The sequence below is a fragment of a genome, unplaced genomic scaffold, assembly GCF_019419815.1.
Source record: "Pyrus x bretschneideri cultivar Hongxiangsu unplaced genomic scaffold, Pyrus_bretschneideri_v1 Contig13, whole genome shotgun sequence".
Taxonomy (NCBI): domain Eukaryota; kingdom Viridiplantae; phylum Streptophyta; class Magnoliopsida; order Rosales; family Rosaceae; genus Pyrus; species Pyrus x bretschneideri.
This window is the reverse complement of record NW_025999424.1, coordinates 6,826,250-6,851,195: the sequence shown is the minus strand read 5'-3', so window position 1 is coordinate 6,851,195 and position 24,946 is coordinate 6,826,250. Positions and strand designations below refer to the sequence as shown.

General features: G+C 37.6%; 3 protein-coding genes and 1 long non-coding RNA gene across 4 annotated transcripts; all 4 read left to right on the top strand.

Moving 5' to 3' along the window:
- Positions 1–1,781: 1,781 nt before the first annotated feature.
- On the top strand, positions 1,782–2,946 carry LOC125474925. Its single transcript, XR_007256323.1, has 2 exons — positions 1,782–2,246; positions 2,447–2,946. It is a non-coding gene; the product is annotated as an uncharacterized LOC125474925 (long non-coding RNA).
- Positions 2,947–4,642: 1,696 nt separating this feature from the next.
- On the top strand, positions 4,643–8,283 carry LOC125474919 (ankyrin repeat-containing protein ITN1-like). The gene is made up of 6 exons (XM_048579168.1): positions 4,643–4,799; positions 4,964–5,113; positions 5,278–5,409; positions 6,330–6,380; positions 6,746–7,176; positions 7,496–8,283. Exons 1-6 carry the CDS (start codon positions 4,703–4,705, stop codon positions 8,135–8,137), a joined length of 1,503 nt encoding a protein of 500 aa, XP_048435125.1. The 5' UTR covers positions 4,643–4,702; the 3' UTR covers positions 8,138–8,283.
- Positions 8,284–9,042: 759 nt separating this feature from the next.
- On the top strand, positions 9,043–9,490 carry LOC125474923 (condensin complex subunit 2-like). Its single transcript, XM_048579172.1, has one exon. It carries the CDS (start codon positions 9,184–9,186, stop codon positions 9,409–9,411), a length of 228 nt encoding a protein of 75 aa, XP_048435129.1. The 5' UTR covers positions 9,043–9,183; the 3' UTR covers positions 9,412–9,490.
- Positions 9,491–19,169: 9,679 nt separating this feature from the next.
- Positions 19,170–21,890, top strand: LOC125474752 (calcium permeable stress-gated cation channel 1-like). The gene is made up of 8 exons (XM_048578728.1): positions 19,170–19,177; positions 19,309–19,366; positions 19,467–19,547; positions 19,738–20,075; positions 20,197–20,442; positions 20,702–21,026; positions 21,139–21,372; positions 21,466–21,890. Exons 1-8 carry the CDS (start codon positions 19,170–19,172, stop codon positions 21,730–21,732), a joined length of 1,557 nt encoding a protein of 518 aa, XP_048434685.1. The 3' UTR covers positions 21,733–21,890.
- The last annotated feature ends 3,056 nt before the right edge of the window (positions 21,891–24,946 follow it).

Here is a 24,946-nt window from a genome sequence, read left to right as displayed (position 1 = left end):
GCTTTGTCGACTTTGCCACTATGGCCAAACCCATTAACCAAAATGTTGTAAGCTAGGACATTGGGTAAAATTTGGTCCTTTGGGATCATACGTTCGAACAACTCCATTGCTTCTGTGAGTCTTCCACTTTCATAGAGACCACCGAAGAGAGTTGAGTACCTAATCAAATTAGGGTAAGCAATTTTGGACCTTTTCATTTCCTTCAGAACCCCAAAAGTAAAATCAAGATCCCCATTCTTGCAATGGTGCTTAACCAAGATGTTGACAATGCATCTCAACTCTGAACAGGAGCAAAGACGGAAAAGAAAAAAAATTAGGGTTTCAATTGCAGAGAGTTGGAGATGTTAATCCCAACCGTTGGATTTCATTAAAAATGCTTTAGTGTGATTCTCAATTTTTACAAAATCCTAAGAAATCCAAGAAAGAATCCATACAAGTTCATACAAATCTGTAATAGGAATCCATATAAAATCCGTCAAAATCCATATGAAATTGTTAAGTCTATTAAAATCTTTTAAAATCTGTCATACAAAAAATCCATAAAAGTTCTTTGAAATCCTAATTGACTACACCCCTAAGAATAAGAATAAGAAGAACACACAGACGGGGAGTAACGGACAATGAATATTTAGGAACCCAACAAAGCTCTAACCTTCGAGGAATTTCACAACCCTCGCCCCAAATCCGGTGAACTTCCCATCCCAAGGATAAATCCATGGACGGCAAACCCATATTCCAGTTGTGGAGCTGCGAGTCGGTTCGAGCAGGTAGAGAACGAGAGGGGAAACAGAGTAGTTACCGTGGGCGCCCTAATCACACGGACGACGAGTCGATAGAGCAACGGACAGCGAGACGCTGCAGAAATCCCCGGATGGTCGCAGCATCGCAGAGCACCCCCTTCTACACCTCTACATTTGGGGCTTACCATTTCTGAATCACTAATTTCCTACCTACCGGTATTAAACTATCCCAAATTTTGCAGAAAATCCAAATATCCAAACTTTGAGAGAGATTTTCAAAGCCTTTTTGAGAATTTGAGAAAAATAATTTGAGGCCAAGCCGTATTCATGGTGGTGTTTTTGGCTGAGGGGCAGCCTCTCCCTGGAAATTGGCTGAGGGTGCCAAGTAATTAAAGTTTAAATTTAAATTTTTGTTTATTTTTTAGTTTTTCGGATTTTTTCTAATTTGTTCTTCATTCCACGTGTCAATCGGTGGGATGATCCATGTGTTTAATAAAGCCAGTGTGGAATTCCAGTTGGGCTAGAAGTAGGCACGCGTTTTGACCCATCAGCATTTAACAGAAAAATTTATAAAAATTTGATATTACAATAAATTCGTAAGATGAGATAAATATGACACTGCAATAAGTAAGAATCTCGTCGGTTGCCTTATCTAACATTTTAATTTAACAAATCTATCGTTTAAAAAAAAAATTTAAAACATATAGTATGAGATTATGATGTGATTTATATTTATATTATTTAATCAGTATCTATTAATATTTTAATATTAATTTATCTTTTTATTTTATTTTTTATATAATCCTCTTCCTCTCTTCGTCCTGTCGCTCTCCTTCTCTGTCCCACTCTCACTCTCCTCTCCTTCTTTTTCGAAAAGGGATCATCTCCTAATTCCTTTCACTTAATCTTCTTTGTCAAATAATTCACATCCTTAAAATTTGATTAAACGGTTACAAATAAAAATTCATTTTACAAGTTATAATAACTTTATCCGTTTAATCAAATTTCAAAAATCCGAATTATTTAACAAGGAGTATATCCTTTCTCTCTTTTTCACCCTTTTTTCGTTCTCCTTTTCTGTGACCACTGTTGCTCTCCCCTCTCCCTCCTTTTCTCCCGTTTCACTCAAATTACTCTGGCTTTCTTCTTCTTCTTCAAAGTTAAAAAACTTTGAATTTGTTTTGTTTTGTCACAAAGGAAACTGCCTAGCAAGGGAGCTGCTGGGTAGCGGAGGAAGCTAGAATTGCGGTATCACAACTTGACGTTGGATCAGATCCAGAGCGGAACCAGCCAGGTGTTCCTCCGTGAAGCAAGGAGGGGAAATCTGGGCTGTGGGTTCGTCGAGTTTTATAAGAGGGAGAGAAATCAATTTGAAGCAAAGAGGGGGTTGACTTCGCGGGAGACTGGCATTACGACGACTTCAGGGCTTACTCTATCAATTAATTTGTCCCGGTGGAGCTGGATCCCTTTGTTTTTTGTCCTCAGTATGTGCTCCCATGTCCAGTTGTAATACAAATAATAGTGATCTCTCGAGTCTTTTGTTAATGGCTGATTTGTTATCATAAACGAGCATACCCAAAGATGAACTTCGGCTGCACTATGTGCACATAGCTTAATCTGAAGATTGCCCAAAAATTCAATCCGTGAGTATTAATTTTTTCTTACTAGTTTGATCTAACATGTGCTCCATCGACATAAATTTACAGATTGAAGATGACAAGCACAGTTGTCCCTAGTCCAATTGTTCATGAACTTCTAAACAAAAATAACTACGAAGAATGGAGTTTGCTAGTTAAAAACCTACCTGTTGGCAAAAGATCTTTGGGACGTCGTGGAAGCCACCACTGAGCCTCCTAGACGAGAAGATGGCGAAGTTGAATTTAATGCTTGGAGGAAGCGTAATGCCAAGGCTTTGCACTCCATCCAGATTTCTTGTGGGGCCGATACTCTTTCTTCTATTATGGGAGCCAGTACAGCCAAAGTTGCCTGGGATATTTTGGCAGAAAAGTTGAAGCCAGCTGAAGCATCCCAAGCCACAGGAACCGGTACGTGCACCTTCGCCTTTTCCATATAATTAGGCATTTGTCTTTGGAATTAGCTTGGATCCTCACAGGACTTGGAGAAGTTCATTATCAAAATACTTTGTGATTGATTTATAGAATTTTATTCTTGTGATCAAAATTGTTAATGTTATAAATCACTTGGTAAAGATTTTTTTTTGTAAAATTAATAAAATATGACATCATTTAGTCATTAAACAATCTAAAAACAGATGGTTAGATTCAGTACAAGCGTTACAAACCATCTATATGATTTGCTACAATTCATTGATTAACAATTTTAAAATTAATTAATTTTCTACAAAGATGATTTTTATTAAGTGATTTATAATTTGAACAAGTTTTATCATAAGCACGAACTGTGAATCAATCACGAATTTTGTATTTTTTTATATTTTTTTATAAGGAACTCCTCAACTTTGAGGTGCCAAACATACCTCTTTGCCTTTTTGTCGTACTGTATACAAAGTGTAGTGAGCCCAATTTATTCGGCCTTCCAAAAGGAAAAGCCACTAATATTTGACATTTTTTTTGTTCATATTCATTAAAAAGAGAGACGTTATTTTTTTTTTGTCAATAAAAAGAGAGACGTCAATTATGTGAGCAGTGTCAGTTTCGGCTTTGACCTGGCTCTTTTTAGTTGAATTAAATCTATCCTTAATAGAATTGTTCAATTTAAACTACCGCAAAAATAAGATAGGAAAAGAGAGAAATATATTTCCCAATAGAGAATGATGGGGTATAAACATAAATGATTATGTTTTTCAGGGGAGTTATCCGACGATCACACGAATAACAACCCAAACATTATTGAGGTAGAGCCAGAGAATGATGCCATAGAAGAATCGCCCCATAAAGGTATCGTGTCTCGATTCTTGCAAAGATTTCTGTTCAATATTTATTAATTAAACTCCTTTCAAATTTTACATTGTTATTTGCACTTTAAAATAGTCATTTATTTTGCTTTTTTCAAGAAGAAAACTAAAATGCATAATGTCATCGACTTTGAATTCCTATTAACAATTGCAATTTACAAAGAAAAAGGGACAATATTCAATGGTAAAACAGAACCAACCACTGTTGATACGGAGCTAGAGGAATGGTTGGCAATAGATTCAAGTATTATGTCTTGATTCTCACAAAGATCTCCGTTTAATATTTATTAATTAATCTCCTTTCAAATCTACATCGTTATTTTCATTCTAAAATCATCGTTTATTTTGTTTTTTACAAGGAAAAAACTAAAATGCATGATGCTATCGACTTTGGATTCTTATTAACAATTGCAATTTACAAAGAAAAAAAGACGGTATTCAATAGTAAAATAGAACAAAAGTACTCCATATACATACAATAAAATTAAGAAGAATAAGAAAAATCCATAACAAGTGTATAGTCTATATGTTTTTCTTTTGGTGATCAGGGTAGCAACTATATGTTACGTACATTATTTATGGGGATATTTATGTAACGTTAGCTAGCTTGGCAGGAGACGAAGACAACTGCGGTGATCAAATTATTTTTGATTTCGTGAGTAGAGGTGATTGGGTTTCTGTAATGCAGCTTCTTAAGCTTTATCCCAAGGCAGTAAGTGCAAGACATGAGACCGGTGTGACAATTCTTCACCTGGCAGTCTATTATAAGAAGGTGGACATTGCAAAACAATTGGTGGACTTAATGAGACCAGAAGACTTGGAAATACAAGACGATGGGGGTCTTACCACTCTTCATTATGTTATAGATAGAACTCCAGAAAGCGTCGAACTAGCAAAATGCATGGTTGAAAAGAACAAGAGGTTACTCAGTATTTCCCTTCCTCCCCAGAATACCATCTCACTTTTGGAAGGCAAAATTACCCCACTTACTCGGGCTCATGTTCATAGTCATGGAGAAGGAGAAAAAATGGCTCAATACCTTTATTCCGTCACTCAGCACGAAACCCTGAACGATTCCGAATGCGCTATGCTTATTATCCTCGGTCTTATGTTAAAAAGATTTGGTAAGATCAACATTCAAATGATAATTATTATTAGTGGTGCCTTATTTTTTTTTTTTTTCCTTGTATAAATACTATAAAACCCCTGTATATTAATAATGTTGAGACTAAGCTAATTTTATAACTAGATCTATAGAGGTTATTTCTAAACACTCCACAATATGTAGATATTGCATGGGATTTAATTCAGCGCCGTCCGGAGTTAGTCATTGCTAAGGATTTTTACGGGAGAACACCTTTAAATGAACTAGCTGGTATAAGTTCTGCATTCCTAAGTGGAAGCTCGCTCAATTTCTGGGAACAATGGATTTATGACGGTTAGTAATGCTTTCCATTTTCTCTTCATTTTAAATTTTGTCCTAATTAAGCTTTCTATTTTCTTTTATTCTTATTAGATGCAGCAATAGAAAATTCTTGGTTCAAGGAACTAGTTTATATCGCGTATTAATATATAAGTGGGCTTGTGTTCTTATCTTGATAGGCATACAAATAAAACCAATGCGTACCATTGAGGAACCTATTCCTACCACTGATGATGATGTTTGTATAGACGTTGAAATACCGGAAGATGGCGACCAGAGTAATAAAAGGCAAAGGCATCTCATTTGCTCAGGTACGCATGTTACATGACAGACGTGACCATATTTTAGGAGAAGCCTTTATTCTTGAAGTGAAATTGGCAAGGTCAATCTCCCTAATGGTTCTGTATATATCATTTTTATTTTCCCTTTTTATTTGAGTTGATTTATAGGTGCATTTGGATGCTTCCCCCTTTTTTTTTCACTCCTACATTCCTACTACTATGGTACATCTACCTCGACAATGGATATGTAGGAGGTCATCTTCTTCATATTTACCTCTTTTCTAACTTGGTTTCAAATGATGGTGGGGCTTATCTTCTATCAACATACACATCAAGTCTTCGTCTTATATTTCTATCCATTGCAACCTATTAATTAATATATATTATAAGTACACACTTATTTATAAGTCATATAATAATTTAATCAAATTTGAATAAAACCGCTTAGGCCCTGCAGTCCGATTAGTGACTTTTAGAACATTGGTCAAAACTATCAAATCTAGTGGTACTAAAGTTTGATTATTGTGTTTGTTTTGGAATTATTTCATATATTTATGGAGTTTGGAACCTTTTTGTCTTTTTATTAAAATCGATACTCTACCCTCATCTAAACTAAGTAAAAAAAAAGAGTTTAAACCTGGGACTGAGTGGATAGAAGAAAAAGGTCTAACCAAGGCAATTTACCACCTACTAGCTCTTTTATATATGGGTTAGAGTTGTTGATTTTGGTTTCCAAAGAAACTCACATCCAACAACTGTAAAAATGTGCAGGCACAAGGAGGCTATCTTAAGCATTATTGATTTTGATTTCGAAGAAACTCACCGCATTTTTGTATCATATTAAATAATGTTAAAGAGATTAAATTTTTGTACCATATTATATGGTTTAAATGGGGATATAACTAATTGGTAATTGAGGACTTAACTGACAATTTGGAATGTCAATGCAGGTACAAGTTTATTTCGTGGACTAGTTGTCAAAACCTTCGGTAAACTTTTGGGTACGCTACATTATGAATTGATTTCTATGGAAATTCATTTCACACATTCTTTTTAGTCTTTTATTATAGTCTCTAACACATATTTGTTTAATTTTGGTCTGTTTGTTTTATTCAATCTAATGTCCATATATAAATAAGGGATGTGTGAAAAACTTAAAAGGGTGTGTAAAAATCACCTTTATTATAGTTTCTTACACACCTTTGTCTTAAAAGGGTATGTAAAAATCACTTTTCTTTTCTTTTCCTATTTATTGTCTTAATAATTTTTAATTACTTTCTTTTTATTTTTTTATTGTCAATTATTTTCTAATTCTTTATACAGAATTAAGGGTATATTGTTTGATTTGTTTTGAATGTCAACATAGGATTCAATCGTATATATCGAATGAAATTGGCCCATGTTCGGATCCTTGAATTTCTACCTCGTATGTGTGAAGTGACGAAAAATAAAGATGTCAAAGAATTGCAAGGCTTGAAAACAGCAATGTTCCTAGCAATAAAAAAAGGGCATGTGGAGTATATTACTCATTTATGCAGAGCAAATTATAAACTCCTTTACATCACCAATGAAAAAGGCCGGAACATCTTTCAATATGCAGCTGAATGTCGTCAACATAAAGTTTTTAGTCTATTATATGGACTAGGTGATCAACGTAACTGGGAATGGTTCGTAAGTAGTAAAGATGAGTCCAGCAATAACATGCTGCATGTGGTAGGAACTATTTCTTCCGCCGCACAGATTAATCTTATTCGAGGTGCAGCTTTGCAAATGCAAAGGGAACTGCAATGGTTCAAGGTGACTACTTATCTATAGAATCAATTATATATTATACTTATAAAATCTATGTTATTATATAAGAGACTACTTAATCATATTTGTGAAAACTGATGACGGAAGCCCCTCCTTTCTCCTATTCACCATCTTCTCTCTTGTATATAATTGAAATTTATAAGGAAATCAGTACTTATTTTATATAATTGTGGTCCATTCCTTCATAACTTGAACTGAAAATACCTTTGAGACTTGGCCATAAGGATTTGTACCAAGAGATCAGAATTACTCTTCGGATGTATATAGTCATATCTCTTCTAAGTTTTTGTTGAATGACATACAGGAGGTGGAACGTTTTGCACTGCCTGTAGATCATGAATTAATAAATAAAATGGATGAGATGACACCACGTGAATTGGTTACCAAGGGTCACAAGCACTTGGTGAAAGAGGGTGAAAGGGCAATGAAAGATACAGCAACATCTTGCACAGTTGTAGGGGCTCTCATCGTTACTATCATGTTTGCTGCAGCGTTTACGATTCCTGGTGGAAATAAACAAGATACAGGTCTTCCTATATTCTTAAGTAAGAGGGCATTCATAATTTTTATAGTTTCAGATGTTATATCGCTCTTTTCTTCCACAACTTCAGTAATGATATTTTTGGGAATTCTCACATCGCGTTATGCCGAACATGATTTCCTCAAATCATTGCCAACAAAAATGATATTAGGCCTTATCACCCTTTTTTTATCTATCGTGGCAATGATGACAGCTTTTTCTTCAGCCCTTTCCATTATGCTTCATGGAAAATCTTCTATTGCTATTCTACTTACTTTGCTTGCAAGTGTTCCAGTTGCATCTTTCATATGGATGCAATTTCGCCTCCTTCTTGAGTTAGTCATTTCTACTTATGGAGCAGGCGTGTTTGACAGGAAAATAAAAAATTGGCCTTTTGAAGACCCTAAATACTCGGCCTCGTGTTAATGTTATTATAAATGATGCTTATTAGTTTTGGATTGCTACAATTTTTTTTGAAGTTTGTAATGAAAAGTTGTTTGGATCCTGTATAATGAAACCAAATCCACCCTGGTTGTAATGAAAAGACATTAATGTACATGTTTAAACATTTAGTCTTCATGTTGCATCCCTTTTTTTTTCATGTGACATTTACCGCAGTAGCAAAAAGTAATTATATCTATGCATTCTGGTGCTGGTTAGAATGAATATGATGACTTTTTTGAAATGCTAGGTTGGCAGCTCCCAATACACAAATGTAAAATTGACAGACGTAGATTGGTCAACAAAGGAAAATGAATGTCTATATCATATGCATGAGCAGCAACATATTATACCTTTGGATGAACTGTCAATTTAGACCTTAAATTATTACTTGTGTGAAAATTAGGTCCCTAGAACTATTTTTTTTTCAAAAAAATCAGTCATTTAATTATAAAAATATGCCAATTACATCCCTAATATTAGATTTGAAGCTACTATATTTAATTTTTCATTAATTTAAGTCACGTTACTTGTATGTAATACATATTGGAGGATAGATTAGTAATTTTATTGTAAAGAAATAGTGTATGGAGTTAACTTTAGAGGGTAAATTAGACGTCAATCAACAACCTATATGAAATGTTAAAGGCTTATAGGCGAGAAAATAATGGTATTATACTATAAGTGTGTCAAATGACTTAAGTTGACGAAAAATTGGATAAAATAACTTTGAATATAATAGTAGGTATGAAATTAGGAATTTTTATTGAATTTAATGACTTATTTTATCAAAAATATAATTCAGAGATCTAATTTTAATTGAGCTAATAATTCAAAGACTAAATCCGCACTTCATCCTATACCTTTTCAACCCCCCAATTTCAAACAAATCAAATGGAGGGAAACCTGTTCGTCCCATCAGTATCCATCCTCATAAGCTTTCCCAAATCTAATTTCCCAATTCGATTTTCCCGATTGCAATGGCTGACACTCTGAGCCCTAATCCGGCAACCTAGAAGCGGAGGCTCCCAATGGCCGCTCGTCTCCAGTCTCCAACCAGCCTCTTCTTCCTCGGCTCCAATGACGACAACCGCGAGCGTGCACAGGCTCGCGCAGCACCCGCCGCCGCGATTCGGAGGAAGTCCGTTGCGCTCAATCTGCTGCCACAGCTGGGAGACCCCAATCACGGCCTCGGAAAGGCGCAGATCCTCGAGCTGTTTCAGAATTGCATCAAACTCGCCAGTGAAAATGTCAGTTAGATTTTTCAAGTAATTGAAAGTTTTGAAATTAATTTTTTTAACAGAAAGTTACAATTACTTTATTTGTCAAATGAGTGAGCCATTTTTACTGGATTAGATTTTGATGTTTGTTGTGAAATTTTTTTTTTTTTTTTTAAATGTTCGATTTTGATCTGTTAGGTGCGCAGAAAATTAATCAGAAAAATACATGGGAGCTGAATTTGATTGACCATTTAACGGACATTATTAACGTTGAAGAGGAAAAGGATGCAGAGACTAATTTTCAAAAGGTAAATGCCACCTATTGATACTACGATGTTTCGGATAAGTTTTGAAATTTGAAATCCATCAAGACCAAGATTTTGGTAAAACCACTTTTGAAGTGAATTGCCGAATGTTCACATATTCGATTGGATATGCTATGTTTGCTTAAATATGTATCACTTCTCTATATGTGCAGGCAAGCTGCACTCTTGAAGCTGGAGTCAAAATTTACTCAATGAGGGTGGATTCAGTACACTCGGAGGCGTATAAGGTCCTAGGTGGGATGAATAGAGTAGGCCAAGAATCCGAACAAGGTTGGGTTTGCTATCGGCTATGACTTTGCCCGTTCTTTTTTTACTCAAGTGTATTCACTTGCAAGACAAAAAGAAGTATATTGATTTTAAAAGTGGTTCTGTACTTGATTCAGAACAATTTTCTAACCTGCGGACAAAGTAAATTTTGTGAAAGTTGTGTTCTTGGCATATTAGTCATTATACCGTTTCAAGGTAGATAAAATCGATAGCTTTGCTGTATTAACCCTTGCATTCATAACCTGTACAATGAACTAGAGAACATACAATCAATGACCTTTCCTGGCAGAAGCAATGTGATTTTTTTTTTTATGGTTTATCGGAATGATGACTATGTGGTACAGTTATCTTTAAGCAGCTCATCTGTAAATTGTAGTAGTAATTTCTTTCACATTGGACTTGAGCTCCATTGATCTTGTTGGTGTCTTGATACTGTTGTAATTTTAGATACCAGAGTAGAGGATGCCAATGTTGCAATGGAAAAGATGCGGCTAGTTGCAAGAATGAGACGCAGAAGGTTGACTGTTGTCTGACTCACTACAGTGATTTGTTGAACTCCCGTATACTAAATGCTGGCATAAAATAAATCCATACATGCAGATATCTCCCTTATCAACGCTGGAATCATCTTTTGAGGCTCTAAATTTAAAAAAGTTTGACATAAATCCATACATGCATACAGTGATTTATTGAACAACCGTACTTACAATCCTATTTACACATATATACTAATCCAACAGGATTTTCTCTGGATTTTTTTGGTGAGGATTTTGAGAATCATTAAATCGTATATGTTCATCGTATATCGTGCGGTTAGTTTTTATCAGGTACTGTTTGTCTTTAATTTTAAATAAGAATATTTAAAGTGATTTTTAACCCCTTGATGTACAATGAACAAATACGATTTACGAATCCGACGAGGATCCGAATTCTATACTAATCAGCATTTAAAACTAAGTGAAATGGGGAGGGAGTTCTACCTCAATACAAAACTTGATAAAATTAAACAAATTCTCATGTCCTTCGTTCTGCATGTTGACCTCTCCTCTTATAAATTGGGTGAATGCTACACATGGGCCGTCAATTTCCACCACAAAGAAGGGATTCTCCATTGGTGTTCTCTTCCTGATTTCCTTTGCGCAGAAATTGGGAGCCTATGTAAAACCAAAAGTGCGGATTTCTAAATCTCACATATATACAATTACTTGAGTTTATCAAAACCTAATGCAAACAACTAATTTGACTAAATTTTGTCCCTCATGTATTTTCCTCATCCAAAAAACTAATATAAGGTTCTAACCATACAACCACAACCTCTAAACAGCTACAATCAGCGCACCGAACAACATAACACCACTTTCAACAACGACAAACTCATCATCACATAGCAACAACATTTTGTCGAGTAGTGCTTGGGTTTTAAGAAACGGAAGACAAAATCGGATAAAGTAATGTTATTTTCAAAAGATGAACACTAAACGTAGGATAAAGATGACAACAAACTTGAATTATGGGTTTCTACCGTGCCCTTTTCGAACTGTCCTCAGTTGAGCAACATATTCAAATACTTTCTTGATGGCTTCCACCTACAAAGGTAAGAGCAGAACATCAAAAATCATACCGCAAGTGTCCTTGTAGAACCTTTCCAACTGAGGAAAAAAAAGGAAGATATCAAGACTGACTTGCTCAGCCAAAAACTTAGTTTCAACAAAATTTGTTAACTACACATCTTTGTTTTCCTCAGTAACCTGTTAGTCGTAAATTCGAGGATGAACATAGTATAGTAAGATTGTTAATTCATAACATGAAACAATCGATGTTACTGGTACAAAATATTATCAACTAAACCTAATCATCTTATATTAAGAAGACATCATACAATAACAATGAATGTCCTACACTGTGCAGTTGGAGCAGCTTTCATTTGCCAATTTCTCAAGCGATAATGCAACCTCCATTGCTGAATAAAAAAATTCAGGCTGAGAAGACATCAAATCCAATGTAGAGAGTAGATGAAATTGAACCCAAAAGGCAAAAGACTTCTCTAACAATAGATGCATATAAACAGTCGCTGGGGATATAGATATGGGTGTACCTGGAAGAATAGAGACACACTGAGTTGTAGTGAGCAAAGAGAGTGGAATTTTGGAGGAATACTGGACGACGACGAACTACGCGGCCAAAGCTCTTGGTGGCGGCGATTCCGCTGCGAGAGACGGTTTGAAAGAAAGTAATCAATAAATCTTACAGAACTGTAATAATTCAGTCATAAGATTCAGATCATTGGCATTTCAATTATAAGGATTCATCATTTCAAATTTTAAGATAGAATTAACGGTTTACAAAATTAGAGGTAGCTGATGGCATAGCATACCGGCTTCGAGTTTGCGAGAGTTAGACATAATCTTGAATATGTAGAGGTGTTTTCTTTTCTGAATTTTTCCCTGCAACGGTTCACCGCTGGTTTCTACAAATTTTGAAAACGGGAACCATTAGTATGGATGGGTGTTAAATTTATCTCGTAATAGTAGAACGTATAAGAAAATGAAATGAAGGTGCATATATAATCCATGTTTGCCTTTTTTCATCTGCTCTATCAGATAAATGTGGGTACTAAATGATTGCATTTAAATTAAAAAGAGTTGATAGAAAAAAAGTTAGTCAGCTCGTGATTAGAGAAAGAAAATGTCTGTATATCAATAAAAATCCATCAACTCATTTAGTAAATGTGTATATCACTAATGAGTGCATAATTAGAAGAGTTTGATTTTTATTTCACATTTTAATTTAAATGTGGGTACTAAATGAGTGCATAATTAGAGAAAGAAAAGGTCTGTATATCAATAAAAATCAAAAGACGCTTCATAATTGGACATAGAAAATGAGGAAAATGATAGGATGAAACAAAGAAAGGCCCTTAAAATTTTGACAGAGGCATTATCAGCAAGATAAAAACAGAGGCATTTCCAAACAGAAGATACAATATGCAGTAAAAGGAAAATATTACTCAAGGAGAAAAAATAAAAACCAAAATATAAAAGATAATTGTAAACCTCAGTAGCAACATAGAATGCATACGAATGAAGCATTTATTTTTTATTTTTTCGATTGAAAACTTGTAAGAAAATAAAAAACAAAGTAATACTTGCATCAATAAAGTCCCCAAAGCAACACAGGAGACATTTTCACTGATAGCACCAATCCAGATTATCCAGTACTTTAAAGCAGCATAGTCCAACAAAAGGAAATCCATATACAGCCGAACAATTATCCGCCTCAGAGCTCACCTGAACATATCAAACCAGGCAAGTGCATTTCAAGTTTTGTAATTCATAAACATTTCTGCAGGCCAGATTCCAGTCCTTGCAACTACTACAACAATATATAGGTTCGATTGAGTGTGAGAGAATTTGTAGAATTTGATTTGTTGGTTTGAGCGCTTGAGTTTGTTCTCTTATTTTAAGCAAAGAAAACATGAATGAAATGCCAAATAAAAACCCCAATATCTTACCTGATCACAAATCGGTGACAGAGCTTTTGGGCAAAAGGGTTGGAAAGGATTTGGAGGTGGAATCTACAGACTCAAGACGATGTTGCAGTCCGTGTTAGACAAATAAGGAATATGGTTGGAGTCCTTGTGTAATTGTATATAATATTATTATTGGAAGAATAAGCCGTCCTACAGCCGTCAAGCCAGCCTACATACCTTTTTCTACATGGTATACAGAGCAGGTTTATAACCCTAGCCCTAATTTTTTTTCGGCAGCTTTCTCTGCCGTTCCCATGGCTGTTCGTGGCCCGTCCCGTCCCTCCTCTGCTCGTCCTCCCCTCCACTACACCTACTGCAATTTTGATTATCATACCCGAGACACCTGCCATAAACTTCATGGCTATCCCGTTGGCCATCCCCTCCATGGCCAACCGTGGCGACCACCGCGCCGAGCCACTGCTTCCAGTTCTTCCTGCAGCCATGCACCTTCCAGTCCTCCCCAGCAGCCACGGTTTTCTGCTTCCCGGCCCCATAATTTCACCCAGGCCCATCACGTGCAAGGCACCCAGGCCCCCGCCTCCTCTTCTACTTCAGCGACCCACCAAGTGCACGGGACCCAGCCCACTTTGCATGACTTGCAGCTTGCCATGCCTGACCTCTCTGCCGAGCAGCACTCCCGTGTTCTAGCTGCTCTACGTGACACCACCACCCCTCCTCAGGCCAATGCAGTGCTCACTACTGATTTTGCCCAAAGTTTGTTACCTGTCACCTCTCGTCATGGTCAATGGATTCTTGACAGTGGTGCTACGGATCATATTACTTCTTCCACTTCATGTTTGGTTAATCGTTCTCCTTCACATTTGCCGCCTGTTTCTTTGCCTAGTGGTGCTTCCGCTCCCATTACTTTTACCGGCACTCTTCCTTTAAATTCCTCAGTTACTTTGAAGGATGTTTTATGTGTCCCTAATTTCCGAGTGGACCTTTTATCGGTTGGTAAACTTACAGATGGATTATCGTGTTCCATAACCTTCTTTCCTTCTTGGTGTGTTTTGCAGGACTTGGTTTCGAAGGCGATGATTGGTGTGGGTAAGCGACGTGGCGATCTGTATTACCTTGTGGCCCTTACCTCTTCTCTCCCCACCCGTCAACCTCTCTGCAACATCATTACCATCCTCTCCTCCCTCTGGCATAGGCGTCTTGGTCACCCCTCCTCCACTCGTTTGCAAGCTTTAGCATCTAGCTCTCTTAATTGCACTTTTGATTCTAGTCATATTTGTGATGTTTGTCCATTGGCAAAACAAACTCGTCAACCTTTTCCTTTGAGTTCAATTTCATCAACTTTCCCTTTTGCTTTAATTCATTGTGATATTTGGGGCCCGAATCGTCAATCTTCTCTTTCTGGTGCTAATTATTTCTTAACCATTGTGGATGATTTTTCTCGCTTTACGTGGGTCTTCCTCATGAAACATAAATCCGACACTCAACAATTAATTAAGGATTTTTTTGCTTATGTCACTACCCAATTCCGCACTACCATCCAATGCATTCGTACTGACAATGGTGGTGAATTTTTATCTCTTCGTAGTTTTTTCTCTAATCATGGGGTGCTTTTACAAACTTCTTGTGTTTATACCCCCCAACAAAATGGCGTTGTTGAAAGAAAACATCGTCATCTTCTTGAAACCGCTCGCGCCCTTCGTTTTCAATCCCATCTTCCTATCAAGTTTTGGGGGGAATGTGTTCTTACCGCTACTTATCTCATCAATCGTCTCCCTACCCGTCTTTTCCATCATAAATCCCCATTTGAGGTTCTCTTTTCGAAAACTCCATCTTATGACCACTTCCGCGTCTTTGGTTGTCTGGCATATGCCACCTCTGTCACTCCCACCACCAAATTTTCCCCTCGGGCTCATCGTTGCATTTTTCTCGGTTATCCTCATGGACAAAAGGCCTATACCCTTTACGATCTCGACAATCACTGCATTTTCACTAGTCGAGACGTCATCTTTCACGAAAGTACTTTCCCTTATGCCGTTTCTCACCCTCCTATCTCATCCTCTTCGCCTACCCTACCCATCCCACCCCCTCTGGACTTTACATATAACCCACCCCTTCCTACCCCGACGCCTCACCCTCCTCCACCTTCCTTCCCTTCCACGCCTCCCACAGATTCCCTTGCTGCCCCATTACCCGTTCCTCCCCATGCCCCTGCCCTCTCGGCATCCCCTCCTTCCCCCCCCCCCCCCCCCCCCCCCCCCCCCCCCCCCCCCCCCCGCTACTTCCTTACCTTTCACCATTTTACCCACGGACATCCCTAACCCCCCACTACCTACCAATCCTCCCCTTCCCCGCACCTCTTCCCGTGCCCATAAACCTCCATCCTATTTAAAAGACTACGTTTGCTCGCAGGTGATTCTGCCATCCCACCCATCTTCGACTTCGCAACCCGGTTCTACACAAGGTACGCGATATCCACTTTGTAATTTTCTCTCTTATCACCGTTACTCTCCCAGGAATTTTTCTTACATTAACTCTGTCAGTCGGACTGTGGAGCCTTCCTCCTTTGCCGAGGCTGCCACTGACCCCAATTGGCAACGTGCTATGACTAAGGAGCTTCAAGCTTTACATGCTAATGGTACTTGGACTTTAACTTCCTTGCCCCCTAGCAAAATTCCCAGTGGTTGTAAGTGGGTGTACAAACTCAAGCACAATTCCGACGGCTCCATTGACCGCTACAAAGCTCGTTTGGTTGCTAAAGGCTTCACTCAGGCTGAAGGTATTGATTATCATGACACTTTTTCTCCTACTGCTAAGATGATTACGGTGCGTTGTCTTCTTGCTCTTGCTGCTAGTCAGTCTTGGTCTCTTCATCAGCTTGATGTTAATAATGCTTTCTTACATGGTGACTTACATGAAGAAATCTATATGTCTCCTCCTTCTGGTCTTCGGCGACAGGGGGAGAATCTTGTGTGTCGCCTTCACAAGTCACTTTATGGTCTTAAGCAGGCTTCTCGCCAATGGTTTGCCAAATTCACTAGTGCCATCATTTCTGCCGGTTTTCAACAATCCAAAGCTGACTATTCATTGTTCACTAAAAAGTCTGGTATTTCTTTCACAGCTTTGCTCATTTATGTGGATGATATTGTGATTACAGGCAATGATGCTAGTGCCATTAATTCTCTGAAGTCTTTTCTCCGTGATCATTTTCGGATAAAAGACCTTGGTGATTTAAAATATTTTTTGGGTATTGAGGTTTCTCGTTCCAAACAAGGGATTTATATTTCTCAACGCAAGTATGCATTAGAGATTCTCAAGGACTATGGTTTTTTGGGAGCACGACCCATTGCTTTTCCTATGGATGACACAAAATTATCTGATAAAGGAGAACTTCTCAAGGATTCTGAAAAGTATCGACGATTAGTAGGTCGGTTAATATATCTCACTATCACTCGGCCGGATATCACATATTATGTGCATGTTCTAAGCCGTTTTATGCACAAGCCAAGGATATCTCATATGGATGCTGCGCTTTGTATTGTTCGTTATTTGAAGGCTACTCCAGATCAAGGTTTATTATTTCGTTCTGACAACCAGACCAAGTTAACTGCATTTTGTGATTCTGATTGGGCAGGTTGCCCTATCACTCGCTGTTCGACTACTGGGTATTGTGTATTCTTGGGCGGTTCTTTGATTTCTTGGCGGACGAAAGGACAGAAAACCGTTTCGCTCTCTTCAGCAGAGGCGGAATATAGGGCCATGGCAGGTGCTTGTTGCGAGATAGTTTGGCTTAGTTTTTTGTTGAAGGATTTGAACATTCCTTTGGATGGTCCTTCCATTTTATTTTGTGATAATCAAGCAGCGTTACATATAGCTGCCAATCCTGTTTTTCATGAACGAACTCGTCACATTGAGATGGATTGTCACTTTATACGAGATAAGATTGTAGATGGCACAATAGAGACCAAGCATGTGGGTACGGCACAACAGTTGGCAGACTTGTTTACCAAACCTCTTGGGAAAGAAAAGTTTTCGGGTATGTTACGCAAGTTAGGAGTTCTTGACATCCACTCTCCAACTTGAGGGGGAGTGTTAGACAAATAAGGAATATGGTTGGAGTCCTTGTGTAATTGTATATAATATTATTATTGGAAGAATAAGCCGTCCTACAGCCGTCAAGCCAGCCTACATACCTTTTTCTACAGTCCGGGTGTTGGCCGACGATCAAAATTTCTTCTTGGGTTTTCCGGTGGATGGCGGAGATGGGTTTGTAGTGCGGCGGCGGTGGGGATTTGTCGATGATGAAGCGGTGAGCGAGATAGAATGGCTAATTGTGAGAGAAATTCTGGAAATGGATTTGTTGGTTTGAGGTTTTTGCGGTGACTGAGAGCGACAGAAGAGATGGATGAAGCGGTGGGTGAGAGAGGAGGCAGTGCAATTCCGTTCTTTCACCGTAAAGCTCCTCAACTGAGTTTTAGTATTTATAGAATTTCCCATTTCCAACCCCAAAACTTAGAGCTGCTTTTCTCTAGCCTCGAGCCGTCAGGGCTCTCTCCATCTTGCTCTCAAACCTTAGCCCATCTCAAATTCATTTCTCTACCATCATCACAAAATCAAAACTACGGCGGACCTTCACTTTAATTGACTGGAACCATGACTGCATAGGCTAGGAATGCAATGGGAACAAAAATTATTAGCCTGCACTGTAAGGGGCCAAAATCTCGTAATCAGTCGAAGAAGGCAAACATTACAAATCACATCCAGAAAGAAGAAAAGCATTCAGTTGACATATTACATTCCGCCATTGTAGCAGTACAATCTGATGGCTGGGGCCATCTTTGATTCGAGAGCAGAGGCGGGGAACGCAGTACATTCTGCTCTCTATAAAAATTTCGGACAACACCTTAACCCTTTAAGATACCATTTTGGAAAGTAGACCCTATCATTGACGGGTTGAATCCGAAGTATATCTGAGAACAACACCGTTTAGTATTACTGAGAACAAAGAAAAGAGTGATTTTATGATGATTTTTACCAAGGAATTATGGAGTTAGTAAAATCCTATTGCATGGTAAGAGGAAGAGAAGAGCCTTGGAGTTAGTGGTTCACTGGAAATCAACTTCCCCTTATGGGAATATCAATCGGCTCAAACTTCAGGCCTCTAATTATATAAAACCCTTGTGGTTTTAAGTTATAGAAAAAGGCAAAATTGTAATCTCACAAAAACTTTGATAGCTCCCAATCCCATCAGTATTAACCCATAACTATGATGCTCCTAAAACTATGGTCTAATAATATTCCTCAAAGTAAGTGGAAGGTTAAGTTCGTTTTTCACAATCTGCGAGCTCAATACCAAATAAAAATAGAAAAAAAAGATAACATGACGGTTATTATAAATAAACAAAACAAAAATATAAATATAAATGTATGCAAAATTAAAAGGAACACATGGGGTTCCCTTTAAATAGGCCTAAAGATCTGAACTTTACCCAATAACAGAAGCAAAGTGTTACATCGTTTAGTGCATCAAAGTAAGCTTTTCACATCATCCCAAAATATAAAACAGAATTAAGCTTCTAAACAAAAGAAAATCTTAAGAGGAGGAGATTTTAACTAGTAGATTTAACCCTAAACAATTTCAGTAATTCAGATGCCAACAGTAAGAATTTTTTTAACAGTATTACAGCAGTAAAACGAATCCCTCAAATCTAGCAGCAATGAACAGGTAACTTGGTTGAATAATCTGTCAACTCCTTTGAATTGTAAGGTAGATTAGAAGTTAGAACTTAGAACACAAAATTTCGGGGAAAGAGAACCATATTTGTCAACAAAAACTGAAATTTTTCTAAAGAGCAGATTGTACTGCGTTCCTCGCCTCTGCTCTAGAATCAAAGATGGCCCCAGCCATCAGATTGTACTGCTACAATGTCAACTGAATACTTCTCTTCTTGTTTCCTTCCTTTTTCTTTTCATCATGCTATTTCTCATTTCCATTAACAACGTCTTGTGAGCAGACTGGATTTCTTGGTCTTTGGGGTAAACGGGTGGATGCAATTGATTTTTATACATCTGAGACTGAGAGGCTATCAAAAGAAGTAAGTATCCTTTAACTACTGTAAAATTTGTTCCACCAGTCTTGCTCACTGTTGCTTCTATATGACACTGGACAAGGAAAGCTTTGGAGTTAGCTCAAGTCCTGATTGACTACTTCTTCGTCTTTTATAGATGAATCATTATAGGAACACTTATGTTCTTTCTTTTTCAAATCAAATTTATTGTTGACAGATATCCTTGGAGAGAGATAAGATTACAAGTAGCCCTAAATCTATCATGCCAGCAGCTTTTGTTTCCTTCAGAACTCGATGGGGTGCCGCTGTTTGTGCACAAACTCAACAATCCAGAACAACTATATGGTTGACTGAGTGGGCTCCAGAACCCCGTGATGTTTATTGGGATAACTTGGCTATCCCCTATGTTACATTGACAATTAGGAGGCTTGTAGCTGCTGTTGCTTTCTTCTTCCTCACCTTCTTTTTTATGATCCCCATTGCATTTGTACAGTCCCTTGCAAACATTGAGGGTATTGAGAAAGCAGCCCCCTTCCTAAAGCCCATTATTGAAGTGTGAGTATTTTCTTTCTATATAATATATCTTTGTTTGAATGTTCCCTGGCTGGATGGTCAGCTCTTAATTACTTTTTTATACCGTCGTTTTGCAATAACAACATCCCATTTTTTCATGCAGGAAATTCATAAAATCATTTATCCAAGGTTTACTGCCTGGAATTGCTTTGAAGATTTTTCTTATATTCCTTCCCTCTATATTGATGGTAATGTCCAAATTTGAAGGTTTCAGTAGTGTATCAGCTCTAGAGAGGAGATCGGCTACTAGATATTATATTTTCCAATTTGTCAATGTATTTCTTGGGAGCATAATCACTGGAACTGCATTTCAACAACTAGATGAATTCATTCACCAATCTGCCAATGAGTATGTCCTTATATTTGCACCTCAACTCCATTTAGTTTGCAGTATCCTGATGGTTAGTTATATGGAATGTACTTTTTCATTTCGTACAAATACACTAATGTGAGATCGTGGAAGAAAGCAAGTCAATCAAGTTTTGACATCATCTCTTGCGTGCATAAATTGATAGACTGCAATGAATATAAGCTTTGTCTGCTCTGTATCTGATATCGACAGTGATGCTTGATGCAAAAAGTTTTGATAATTAATTGGCTATTTGCAGGATCCCGAAGACAATTGGTGTTTCAATTCCAATGAAGGCAACCTTCTTTATCACTTATATAATGGTTGATGGGTGGGCCGGAATTGCTGGTGAGATTCTAAGGTTGAAACCCTTGATTATATATCACCTGAAAAATTTCTTCTTGGTGAAGACTGAAAAGGATAGGGAAGAGGCCATGGATCCCGGAACCCTTGGGTTCAACACCGGTGAACCTCAAATACAACTATATTTCTTACTTGGCCTTGTTTATGCTGTGGTGTCACCAATCCTACTTCCGTTCATAATAGTATTCTTTGCCCTGGCATATGTTGTTTATCGTCATCAGGTAAGTTGTGACATTTTCCAAGAGAAGGGTTTAGTTATTTTTTGGTTGAGATATTCATTTCTTGACTGAGTAATTCTGCGAAATTCTAATGCATTTTGTTGGTCGATTCTAGATTATAAACGTCTATAATCAAGAGTATGAAAGTGCTGCGGCATTCTGGCCTGATGTCCACGGGCGCATCATAACAGCACTACTTGTCTCACAACTGCTGCTGATGGGATTGTTAAGCACAAAAGAAGCTGCTCAGTCAACTCCACTGCTCATCACACTCCCAGTGTTGACCATATGGTTCCATAGATTCTGCAAAGGCCGTTACGAACCTGCTTTCATCAGACATCCCTTGCAGGTTTGTTGCATTCACTATTGGTTGCCATACTTCTTCGTTGTGCTGGTCGAAGTGATTTGACTGTGATGAACATTTTCTTATGGTGGATTGCAGGAAGCAATGATGAAAGATACATTAGAACGCACAAGAGAGCCGAGTCTGAACATGAAGGGCTTCCTTCAAAATGCGTACATCCACCCAGTTTTCAGGGGTGAAGATGACAGCGAGAATGATGCGCCTGCCCAGGAATTTGAGAAGGAGCCCGCAGTTGTCCTAACAAAACGCAGTTCTCGAAGGAATACACCAATGCCCAGCAAATATAGTGGTTCTTTTTCATCAGCATCCATACCCGAGGACGATACTCAGAAGATGATCCCTTAAGAGTGTGTTGCAACTCTTTGTTTAGTTAGCTGTACATTTTTTTCGATGAAAAAGAAAGAATTCTTCGGAGGTTGTAAAGGAATTGTGGAGAGAGTTGTTCGGATCTTCATTGTGTAAAGAAACAATCGAGAAAGAAAAGAAAAGGCCTTTCGGTTTTAGATTTGAGGTCGGATTCGAACAAAATACGACTATTCTGCTGGTGTAGTGGTAAGTATTCTTATTCACTTCAATCCCGTCGAACGTCTTGTTGTGAATGCCCCTTTTGTGGTTCCTGAAAAGCTTCGATCGGGTTGCTCTACCATGCCATTTATAGGGCACCTTTCATGCAACCATGAGACCTCTTGTATTTTGGTTCCACTCGGACACAGATCCAACATGTTGCGAGGTGGTATTCTAACATACGGCCTGTCGGACCAGGTGTTTTGCGCGGCATAACACCAATAGCGAGCGCTGCTATGTCATGTCCCACCTACCCTAAAATTGACAGATTCTCACATCTCCTATCCCTTCCTTCCGTTCAGTCATTCAAAACAATTCCAAGCTAATTCAAAGGTGAAGATTTGTTTCACACGCTATGAATGAAAGTGAGGATACGAGGGATTGGGAAATAGGAGGAGAGAGAATCAAAATGCAAAATTCATCTTAAAACTTATGAGTTATGTATAATGTACCCAAGAAGGGATAGAAGAAGCACTTTACTTGTGAAGAATGAAGAGAATTTCTTGTTCCATGGAAATTACTTTGCTTCTCCACAGTGAATCAAAATTCCAAAATTCTATATTTCTTGCTTCTTACCAAGTCCACTGCATTCATAAAAAATAAAAAAAGTAATAAAAAAAGTAAGAGAAAAAACAAAAGAGGTATTTGTCGGTTTGCCCCTATAACTTGTATAGAGGTGTCAATTCCCCCTAACTTTAATTTTAGCCAATTACCTCCCGGAACTTTTATAATTAGCCAATTTCCTCCCTAAACTAGCGTTACTAGAGAAATTGGCTATTTATAAAAGTTCAGGGGCTAATTGACTAAAATTAAAGTTCAAGTAGGAAATTAGCTAATTATATGTTCAGGGGGTAATCGGCTAAAATTAAAGTTCAAGCAGAAAATTGTCAGCTCTATACAAGTTAAGAGAACAAATCGACAAACATGCGAAAAAAAAAAAAAAAAAAAATCTAGCAGTCCCATTGTCCTGATTGGACAGTGACAATCCATTCCAACTCATCTCTGATTGGTGGGTTGAACTTGGCTGTGAGACCCAGTCGACTCATACTCCTCATCCTCTTTCCCCTTTTTTTTTTTTTTTTATTTATTTATTTTTTTTTTTATAGTTTCCACAATCTTGACTCTTGCAAGAGAATGGACTAGGTGACGACGGCTGCGGATGCGACAACGTTGTCTTCGCCGTCAACAACGGCGTCGATCTCATCGAACCTTCGCTCTCTTCGCTGCGTTCCTCGCATGTGCTCTCGCTCAGTTCCTCAAGCTCTTCACCACATGGTCCGTACAATTTCGCATTTCTGCATCTCAGTTTGCCAATTTGAAATTAAATTATGAAATTTTAGTGTCAAATTGATGTGAAATTGAGTGATGTGAGTTTTTTAAGGTACAAAGAAAGGAGATGGGACTCGAAGAGAATGCTTGATTCCCAAGGAATGTCGTCATCACATTCTGAAACGTTTGTCCGCCATCAATTGATAAAAAAATCTTGATTAAATAAGAATAAAATAACAAAAATAGCTTTAAGTTATATCAAATCATTTTAGCTCATCGTTTGTTAAATTGATGATATTTTATCATTTTAGTCATTTTTTAATAAAACTTAAAACTTCTGTGAGAGAATCAAAATGCAAAATTGACCTTAAAACTTCTGAGTTTCATGTGATGTACCGAATAAGGGATAGAAGAAGCACTTTACTTGTGAAGGATGAAGATAATTTCTTGTTTCATGGAAATTACTTTGCTTCTTCCACAGTGAATCAAAAATAAAAAATTCTATATTTCTTGCTTCTTACCAAATCCACTGCATTTATTAAAAAAAAAAAAAAAAGTAAGAGAGAAAAAAAATCCACCAACCTTTTTTTCCTGGTTGAACTCGACTGTGGGGCCCAGGCGACTCAGACCTGGTTTGGTACTGAGGTGATTATGAAAAAAGTTGGTATAAAAAAAAGCTGGGAGCTGTTTTTGTGTTTGGTAAACATTCAGCTTCAGCTTTTTTTCACAGTTTTTGGTGAAAAAAAAGCCAAAAACAAGAAGCTGCAAAACCCAGCTTTGAAAAATCGACTTTTTTTCACATCTGTTTTACATAAAAGTTTACCAAACACTATAATACTGTTTTTTTTTTCAAAAGCACTTTTACAAAAAAGTTTACCAAACACTCTGCTGCTTTATTTCACAGCCGCTTATTCTCACAACACAGCAGAATCAGCTTTTTTTCAAAGCACAGCAATACCAAACCAGCCCTCATACTCCTTCTCTTTCTCTCTTTTCTAGGTTCCATTGTCTTGCTCGTGAGAGAGAATGGACCAGGTGATGACGGCTGCAGATGCGACGACTCGTCCTCCCCATTGATGGCATCGTCGATCCCATTGGACCTCGCTCTCCCTGCTATGTTCCTCACTTACGCTCTTGCTTAGTTCCTCAAGCTCTTCACCACCTAATCTGTACAATTTCGCATTTCTAAAGGTCAATTTTCTAAGAGAATTGTTATTAGCACTCTAAAATTCTCATTTAGCATTCTAAATTTTCTATAATTAGAAAGAAAAATACACTTGTGAGGAGTGCAGAATAAAATTTTTTGAGTGCTAATAACAGTTCCCATTTCCAATTTGAAATTAAATTAGGAAATTTTAGTGTCAAATTGGTGTGAAATTGAGTGATGTGAGTGTTTTTTAAGTACAAAGAAAGGAGATGGGACTCAAAGAGAATGCTTGATTCGTGCGCAATGCTGTTATCGCATTCCACCACGTTTGTCTATCATAAATCATTTTAGTAAAAAATATCCATTAAATAAGAATAAAATGAAAAAAAATAGCTTCAATTTATGTCAAATCATTTTAGCTCATTATTTATTAAATGGAGGATATTTTGTCATTTTGGTCATTATTTAATAAAACTTTTCATAGAATAACCGAAACGATTGATGGTGGACAAACTCAAGGACCACTTTTATCGATTTCAAATCACAGGGACCAAAGTGATTAGTTATGTTAATCTCAGA